The sequence below is a fragment of the Sinocyclocheilus rhinocerous genome, unplaced genomic scaffold (genome assembly GCF_001515625.1).
Source record: "Sinocyclocheilus rhinocerous isolate Xijiao unplaced genomic scaffold, SAMN03320098_v1.1 scaffold262, whole genome shotgun sequence".
Lineage (NCBI taxonomy): Eukaryota > Metazoa > Chordata > Actinopteri > Cypriniformes > Cyprinidae > Sinocyclocheilus > Sinocyclocheilus rhinocerous.
Window position 1 is genome coordinate 180,551 of NW_015641038.1, and position 9,239 is coordinate 189,789.

General features: G+C 40.1%; 2 protein-coding genes across 3 annotated transcripts in view; one reads left to right on the forward strand and one right to left on the reverse strand.

The window, feature by feature from the left end:
* LOC107754282 (proteasome subunit beta type-2-like) overlaps positions 1-1,252 on the forward strand; it is an 8,695-nt gene extending 7,443 nt beyond the window's left edge. The window contains exon 6 of the mRNA XM_016570676.1: positions 1,208-1,252. Coding sequence (XP_016426162.1) covers positions 1,208-1,252 — 45 coding nt within the window. The remainder of the gene's footprint in view (positions 1-1,207) is intronic.
* A 343-nt stretch (positions 1,253-1,595) lies between these two features.
* Positions 1,596-9,131, reverse strand: LOC107754262 (transcription factor AP-2-epsilon-like). 2 transcript variants are annotated; one of them, XM_016570640.1, is made up of 7 exons: positions 9,018-9,131; positions 6,366-6,815; positions 5,121-5,175; positions 3,279-3,510; positions 3,075-3,193; positions 2,628-2,766; positions 1,596-2,281 (listed from the first exon to the last, which is right to left on the reverse strand). In XM_016570640.1, exons 1-7 carry the CDS (start codon positions 9,060-9,062, stop codon positions 2,020-2,022), a joined length of 1,302 nt encoding a protein of 433 aa, XP_016426126.1. In that variant the 5' UTR covers positions 9,063-9,131; the 3' UTR covers positions 1,596-2,019. The 2 variants fall into 2 exon arrangements, with proteins under 2 accessions (XP_016426126.1, XP_016426127.1); XM_016570641.1 differs by lacking the exon at positions 9,018-9,131 and adding an exon at positions 8,355-8,588.
* Positions 9,132-9,239: the final 108 nt, after the last annotated feature.

A 9,239-nucleotide genomic window follows, 5' to 3' on the forward strand; every position in this document is an offset into this window, starting at 1 on the left:
GCGCGGCGCGACAACTGTAGCGTCCGGTATAGACATGGTGAGTGAAGCCGAGAGCAAGATATGCCTCGTCATATTTTCTGCATTTAGCTTTTGAATGACCAGCACCTGCCTGGGTCTGTGCGACTTTATCTATGGCTTTCCTCTTCCCTTTCACAAACCGATCCATCTCCCATTCTAAGTTACGTCCTTTGGCTGTTTACTGTTTTATTTATTTTCTTTTTCTGCTGATGACTTGAAGCAGTGCTGCTTAGACCAATGGGTGTGTGTCATCAAAGTACTACCTTATGCTTTCTCTCGCCGTACTTTAATGTCATACACGATCTGATCTTCAAGTCGAACACACCTCTTTACTCTCGTGTGTCACGTGACCGTGTAATCGCAGCCTCTGCGATTGAAAAATCGCGTTTTTTCATATCGCGATATTATCGCAAATGCAATTAATCGTTCAGCCCTAGTCTTTACACTCTTCGGTCTTCACACGAGGAGGCCGTCACGCGACGGCTGCCGCGACTGCTTGGTGGTAGAATGGCATTAAGGATCTCTTCAGTTTGCTGGCATCCGCTAAGGGACTCTTGGGTTTGGGTGGAGGTGGGACTGGACTGCTCTCTACTATCTGTTGGGGACTCCCTTTCAAAGGGCGACTCCTTGGAGACTTCCTCTCTGTATTCTTGCTCACCAACACCGGACAATCATACTTCAGCAAGGAGTCAGTCGGGAGAATCATGGTTACAATGTGGAAGTGTCAAGAAAATGTACAGAAAATGTTCATTAAATTCATTTTTTAATTTTTTTCCTGTGATGGCAAAGCTGAATTTCACACGATCCTTCAGAAATCATTCTAATATGCTGATTTGCTGCTCAAGAAACATTTTTTCACAATTGTGTGATGGATAGAAAGTTCAAAAGAGAAGAATTTATTCGAAATAGAGATATTTTGTAACATTGTAAATGTCTTTACTCTCACTTCTGATCAATTTATTACATCTATGCTGAATAAAAGTGTTATTTTCTTTAAAAAAAACACTTAAACGCTGTGGCTGTGCCTTTTGCTCCGACAAGAACCACATGTTCTTCAGAAAGTGTATAAATCCTTCCGTTTTGGTTCAGTGGGTTATACAAACCACTTTTGAGCTATTTCCATCGTGTGTTTTGTCATGTTTGCGAACTTTTTTTAACCGTTTTCGTATATTTCCTTGTTCTCCAACAGCTCAACAAACGTTTCATCAGGAAGCGGTGGAAGAGAAGAACCTAGCAACTGTTTAGCTGCGTTCGCCGACTGTAGTGATTGCCGAGCCCCCGGGGATTAGTGGTCAGGACTGTTTTATCTCAGAGGTAATTCTGCTGGATTTTCCACTGTGTCACATTGAGGTTTCGGTTTGGGTTAATGTCACCCTGCCTTTAGCAAATGGGGCTAGAAATTTCAAACATCCCCCTGGGTGTCCAATTTGTATCGCGCTAATTTTGTAATCACGCCAGATTTGTACCATGCCAACAAGTCCATTTATGCAAAGCAAAAACCTGCTAGTTACGTATAAAAAGTTGTTTTTCATCAGGAAGTAATTCTCCGCATCAAGCGGTTGAATTCAGTTGTTGGTTTAATAATATATTACATTTACATTGCAATACGGCAATAAGAATAACAGTGACATTGATAATAAACATACAACATGAAGTACAAAATGACATTTTCAAATTCATTTGTCAATACCTATTTACTTTTACACCCCCATCCTTAATTGTCCGTGCCATCTTTTGTGTCATTTGATTGGTTTAGGGGCCCGATCTCCAGAGAACACCGAAAAGGGCCCCGTATTAGTCAGTCATGGGGATCCAGAGGGAGTTTGTGGTCCACATGCAGTGTGAAGCATCGAGGCATTTCTGCTTTCTCTGGAGACCTTGGATTTCATTAGAGACGAATGCAACCAGTTCGTACAGGAGCGAAATGGTGGGGTGAATGTACACATAAATACACTCATACGCTCCTAAAAGTGAGGGAGGTAGTGTCTCTCTCCCGAATGTTCATTTGCGGTGCTTGAGGTCCTTGTCGTGGTGGCTTTTTCCTCCTCCCTCTCCTTTATCCAGCAGTTTTAGGGCCTCTAGCAAGTAACTCTGGAAGGCTGACAGGGCGGCGCACGTGGCGGGTGTGCCGAAACCGTGGGTGAGGAGGCTGAAGTGGGTCAGGCTGCTTTGCACCCCGGGCTCCAGGCAGGGGGTGGGGTGACTGGCACCCAACGGCGACCTGTCCTGCGACATCAGGTCCACGAACTCCTTGCAAATCTCCCTGAAGACGTGGAATGAGAGGTGAGAGTGAGTTTACCATGCGATACAGGTAAATGTGGTTTCAATAACAGTTATTAATGATATTCAAGTACACTGTAAAATCTAATTAGTTGGGCTTACTTAAAAAAAGTTGTGATTGATCTCATTATTTTTTGACCAGTATATGGACAAAAATTTGGCTAATTTATCACCCTCGTGGGACACACTGGGGACTTCAAACCCCTAATATATGTATAAACTTATATATGAAAAAAAGTCTTTATTATGACTGAAATAACTTATTCCTTTTGAGTAAGTAGAACTATGTGATTGAACCTCTTGAAGATCTTGGCAGATCTAGTACTCACTTGGTGGCCAGCAGCATACTACGTCGTGTGGGCAGCTGATCTGGGTCGGTTTGTCTGCACAGATACTCTGCTGTGGCCCGGGCAGGGAACTCGGTCTCACACACGTACCCAAAGTCCCGTGCGAGATGAACCGCCTCACCTGAGAAGAGAGCGTGAAGATTGAAAAATAGAACTTGAACGTGCTGACTGAACGCTTGAGGTGATAATAGGCTCTCGAACGTTTAAAAATGACTTCGTAGGCACTTATAATTTTAAGTTAACATTCCTGGAAGGTTAGTGCTTCACATTGATATTAACATCTACGTTCTCGCCATAAGTGACTGATAATGTAGTGTGTGTGCTGTGTTTGGGACAATTACTGCAGCAAGTACGAGGCGGTGTCTCAGCAGTAGACATACATAATCTGATAATGTGTATGTGTCTGGTTTTTATTAAATGTTTCAGTACCTTCCACCAGCGCTGTGAGGAGTGTGACATTAGCTGCCTTTCTCCGACCGGCGGGCAGGTTGAGGCCGATCTTCTCCAGACGTTCTCGTAGACAGCGGCCTCCATTTTTCGACTTGGCTCTGAAGGAGAACAGGTAGAAAAGATTAACACCTCAGCTTCATCCTAAACATCTGCTGTGCTTCTTCCTCTTTCCCTTCCATTCACCTGCGCAGGACTCCTCCGAGCAGCGAGGCGTTGAGGCACTCAGGTGGGGCCAGGCGTCTCTGCACCTCTCCAACTGTGACCTTGTATTTAGAGGTGGAGCTGAGGAGCGACAAGCGGCCTGGGACAGAGCAGAAAACCTCTGCGGGGTTGGACACACCGCCCAGGCCCAGGCCTTCTTTAGTGAGGTACAAGGCAGAGACCGTTGAGCCATTTAGCTTTGATGGGACCGGAACTGTTGGAAAAAACAGAAAGCGGTTTAGGGTATGTGTGCCAGAATAAACCCACAGGAGAGTGCGGAGAGTTCTTATTTTAAAGAAAGTGGTGAGATTTATAAAAATGTGATAATTTGTGCTTTTGGATTTGGCCTTCTGTCATAAAACCCTTTTTAAGACGCTCTCCCACAGGTTGACATCTGTTGTCTCAGTGACACTGTGTTTAATTTCTGTTTCTCACTCTTATTTTCAAATGGGTGTTGCTTCTCCATTGGGGGAAAGCTTAATTCCATCTGTTGTGCACACAGTCGTTTTCGCTTGTTGTGCTTGTAATTAAAGTTTTCTGGCTCCTTAAAAATCTGTCTTTTAAATGAACCCACAGATTATTGTGTCAAAAAATAACACAATGTAATAAAATAGCAAACATAACACAGAAAATGAGGCTGTTATCTATTAACCCATTTTAAAGCAGACATTGTATAAGCATTCTAATAAAGATTTTTTCCCCATTAAACCAAGGCACATAAAAGGAATGAGACATAAACCCCCATTCAAACTCTAATAATGATTAGTGCTCTGGGAAGAACAGACTACCATTGGCTTTTAATTTCAGCTCAAGTATTTTTGTAATATCATTCCTAAAAACAACTTCATTTGTTTTCATAAGATTAGTCTGTGTGTTGATGCTTAATCGTGCATTTCCGTAAACATAATTAAAACAAAATCGTCTGCCCTGCAAATCATAGTAGCTGTAATTCATCCTCCTCCAAAAAGTGAAGCCGAATGCAGAATGTATGTGAAGTAATAGTTGCTATGCCACAGATCAGCCATAACTGCGCTCCCGTGTGTGTTTGCGCGATGCAGCGCTTCTCTCCTCCCCCTTTCCAAGCATTGGCACATAACACATTGCGTTACTGTTTATATTATCTAGGCCTATATCCTTTATTGTAGAGGTAAAATGCGCTGTAGTATTGGCTTTCTCCTCCTCGTGGGCGGTGTGCCCACGAGGCACACTGCGCCCTGCTGTGCAGCACTGATTTGCGGACACAAACGAGCTCTGAGCGTGCGGCCGAGGTGCTGGAAGCATCTCACGTAAGCTGTGAGAGCAGATCCGTTTATTCATGTAGGCTTTAGTTTCTTCTCGACACAGAAATCTCCCTACACCCATGAGTACATAATTGATCCATTCTGTTGCTCGGTAAATACGCCAGATTTCATAGAGCACTAAATATATGCAATAAATCTAAAATAAATGCATAAGTAATTGATGAAAATATGCTGTAGGCCTACTGCACTGCAGAAAGAAGCTATCCTTGTTAACTATCCACTCCATTTTTTTTTTCTGGTAAGCGGAAAGGAATGGTGATGCTCTGAATTCTTCATAACTTTATTATCTGCTCTCTTCCTCCATTTCGCCTTTCTCTAATCCCCCTCTTTCTCTCATATGACCATGAACAGTTCATTAACAGGAGCTGCCTTAAGGGTGAAGGCAGAGGCAGAGTGCTACAGGATTTCTTGACTTCAAATGAAATTGCAGAGCTGAATTATTTTGTGCGTGCGTGTGTGTGTGCTTGACTGAATCATTTATGGTGTCTGAGCAGCACATAAAATCTTGAGTACAGACTCTCACCTTTCTTGATAACAGAATGGTCCAGGATCCCCAAAGCGGATGCCTCCTCCATACCCTGTTAAAACAGAATAGCAAAACACTATTACTTCACTTAATTTAAACTTGCTTTATGGTTGAATAGTTATTGATAGTGTGTTGGAAAACACGTGCATTTATTTATTAATTATTTAAATGATTATAGGTATACCATGATACATAGTAAAAAATATTCCGGATTAAATATTGACTATGAACATATTAATTTTATTTGTATAACTATAATCAAAAACTGCTGATTAGATCACACTGAATATTGTTGTGCATATAAAGTAATTGTATTTAAATGATTCAAAAAAGATACCAAGCATTAAAAATATTTTATGTATTTATATATTGTATTAATATATGTTCCTTAATGTATACTATATGTGTAAAAAATATGTTAAGTGGAAGGAATGAGATTTCATGACGTCACATGCATCAGCAATATCAGATAGACAGATAAAACATTTACATTTTTTTCTCCTCAGAAATAAAAGGATAAAAGTTCGTATTAAGACGACGACTTTGGTTTTCTCTACATCACGTTAACTATTGAACTGTAATATGAAAGCAATGAATGAATAAAACAATATAAACCACTCTGAAAATTAACATCAGGTAGCTGTCCATTTAAAGTCGAAGGAATGACCAAAGGGGGAAAAAATGGTATTTACGCCTGTTTGTAGCTTTATGTATGGCAAATTAAACTATCAGGCTTGTTCCCGTCTAACTCAGTTCTCGGAATGCTTCATATCATCAAAGGGAGTCCAGTTGTTTGTTGAATAATTGGCCGAGCAAACCGATTGGACGCGCTGTAAGTTTCCTATGACAGACAGACACGGACTCATTCTGCACCTGCCCACTGCTGTTGTCTTCTGTGTGAAAGAACAAGCCATCATGTAGCTCGAGCCGAAAATCAAACGAATTGAAATCTGAGTCTGAAGAATCTTATGTGGAATGATCAGTTTAATGCGCCAAAGAGTCTCTTATTTAGCCTAAATACCAATAAACAGATAAATTATGTTACGAAGAGACTGAACTGTGTTGTTTACATTTTATGAAAAACAGTTGTAAAAATCTGTAAAATAATTTATATTTATTAAAACATTTGTGGCCTTTTTAATGGCAGCAATACCAATGCTTTCATAATTTGATTGAGCATGATTTCTCACTATTTGGCATTAATATCTGAAAAAGAAATAAGATAAAAGTGATTAAACTCACCTGAATGTCATCCAGACCGTGAAGACCCACTGCGTGCATTCCCAGGGGACCTTCACCGAGCGCCGCTGCTCCTTCACCCAGTCCATGATGGAGCAACCTCGGAACGCCCGGATACTCCCGACGCGGATCTAAGCTCAGAGCGCGGTGTGACTGCGACAGAAGCCCCGCGTCCTCTGAGCGCGAGCGCTGGGAGTGCCACGCTGCCTGCTGGTGCTGATGGAGGGAGTTGATGGACGTATAGGGGTCCGGTAAATGCGGGTATCCGGTGTCTTGACTCTGGGAATAAGACAGGGAGGACTGGGGGTATGGAGGTGGAAAGTAGGGCGGCTGGAAGTCGGACGCCGGAGTGTGGCAGAGAGGGGGAGCCGAGGAATACGCTGCCTGGTTCAGCGAAGAGAGATGAGAGAGTCGCCCGCTCGGAGAAGAGCTGGATAGTCCGTCCGCACGGTCCTGTGGGTAAAAACCAGTTTATGAAAATCCATCATAACGTTGACTATCTGGGGTCCGACACATAAATAATCAGAATCAAAATCAGAATGAGCTTTATTGCCAGGTATGTTTACACATACGAGGAATTTGTTTTAGTGACAGAAGCTCCACAGTGTAACAGAATGACAGTGACAAGACAGGACACAGATAATAAAAAGAATAATATACAAATATACAAAATAGACAATGTACAAAAAAGCAAAAACACAATATATAATATAGACTGTAAATTAATACTGCAATAAAAGTGACTGTCTATAAACCTATAAAATAAAAATCATACTGTAAAGGTAATGTGTTTTCATCATGTCATAATTGATGCTGCTGTCTGTATCCATTCATTTAATTTGTTACAATAACTTCTGTCATTTCTACTCAGGTTTTCAGAGTTTCAGCTCGATTTTCTTCATCGGTAATTAAATTCAAAGTGCAATGAGCATCTTGGATATTTAAGATAGCAATTATTGATAAGTTCTGAATATAGTGGGTTGATTTTTATATAGCCTACAGTATATGCCGCATAATTAGGCCTCTGTTAATTATGAGCTGTGTGTAAATACAGTTATTGTTATTAGCATAATTTATTTAATTTACATATGTGTGACTTATGTCAAGTGTTACTGGGAAGATAACTGCAGATTCTATATTAATTTAATTTGTTTAAATTTTATATTCTGGATTTCAGGGTATTACATTAATGGTCGTTAATCATACTATTCATTATAACCATACTAAATAAAAATTCTAATAGCCTTTTTCTAAGAACTTTTTTTCTGTGCCAGGTGTACCCACTGTTTTAGCAGGATTAATAGACAGACAATAGATACAATTAATACTGCTTTACAGGATTACAGGCAAATAAAAAAAAACACGTAGGCCCAATAATTTTGCTTTTTGTGCTTCTATAATTTTCCTTGCCATTTTCCAATTTCTCGGATATTTTTTGTAAAAATAATTTATATCGACTGAAACCCTATAACAATTGAATGTGACCGCATCTTTCATTTTATACTTTTGCAGATACTCATTTTATTTTTATTCAAATATTTATTTAACTTTTTATTTTTTTTTCTTTACATTGATTTGTTTTTATTATTTTTACTTTTATTATTTCTATTTAATATTAGATTTTTGAGAGTATGGGAAACGCCATCACATGTGATAAGAACAAATCAAACCGAAGTTTCTGTCTTGCCTTTTTTCTGCCACCGAATTGAATGATTCTCTTTGTTGAAATGCAAGACATAACTTCCAAGTCACTGTAAGACAAAGACTAGTCTGTTATCTCCGTTTAGACCAATGACAGCATGTGACATTTCCAATGAAACACTCCAGCACACTTTTGCGCTTCCATATTATACACGCACACAATAACCATTGACCCCGATTACGCTCGCGCGTCTGCGCTTTCATCTACACTCAACGCAGCTGATATCACATGACAATCATCCCGATTAAGAGTCCAACAGATCAAAAGAACTTTGCATCAGTTTGACTCACCATGGTCGAGTAGGTGTGGACTAACATCTGGACACAAGAGCTCCAACGTGCCTTTTACGCGTTGACTTTTACAGCCTCCTTAAAGCCTATCAGTCAATAAAACCCCGGGATCTCGATCCATTAACTAGACAGTCCCAGTGAGGTTCTCCTCTCTGGATGATGCTCTATATCAGACTGTCCCTGTTAATCACACCCGAGCGCTCTTATAGCGCTACACTATGGGGGGAGGGGTTGGGTAGACCACCTTAAAGGGACATTAATTAATTCCTCTAAATTAATTCATTATTTTCGTTAATTTGACAAATCCTTCTCCTTTTTTTGCAGGCCAATGGTTCACCAAACTTCATTGACTACTTTACATCTTCCACAGTTTATTTATAATTAATTGTGATTTCTATAGGCTAAATATCACATAGAAAATAATGTTAATAAAGTTTGCGTTCTTGGCATATTTTTTAGTTGTATTTTTTTCTGCCAGTCCTACCAGCGATTTTTTTTTTGAAAATAAACCAAATATTGTTTCTAAATGCGAAAATAGCTTCTTCTTCTTTTTAAGTGATAATCTAGTTCTAGTATAGGCTACAACAAAAACTTTTTCAATTACATTTTTTTTTTCAAATTCCTCTGAAATAAACACTATTAATAAGACTATCTATAGCCTACCTGTAAGCAGTAAGGTTCTGTCTTGGTCCGTGACTTCCACAACATGTTTCTGTATAAAGTTGTCGTCCTTTGTTGAATTCAAGACGGGAGAGAACAGACTATGTGCCCTGTGAGATGAACGGTAAGAGAGAGAGGGGTACCGGAGAGTCACGGGAGTTTTATTGACGAAAAGAGACAAGAGTTGAGAGAGAGAGAGAGAGAGAGAGAGAGAGAGAGAGAGAG

What these genes read in the sequence shown, in the direction of transcription:
- LOC107754262 (XM_016570640.1), bottom strand. Translation starts at nt 9,062, where the DNA reads ATGTTGTGGAAGTCACGGACCAAGACAGAACCTTACTGCTTACAG. An exon ending in CCATTCTGTTATCAAGAAAG is followed by an intron (nt 3,511 to 5,120) that starts GTGAGAGTCTGT and finishes TTTTTCCAACAG; the next exon opens with TTCCGGTCCCATCAAAGCTA. An exon ending in CTCGGAGGAGTCCTGCGCAG is followed by an intron (nt 3,194 to 3,278) that starts GTGAATGGAAGG and finishes GTTCTCCTTCAG; the next exon opens with AGCCAAGTCGAAAAATGGAG.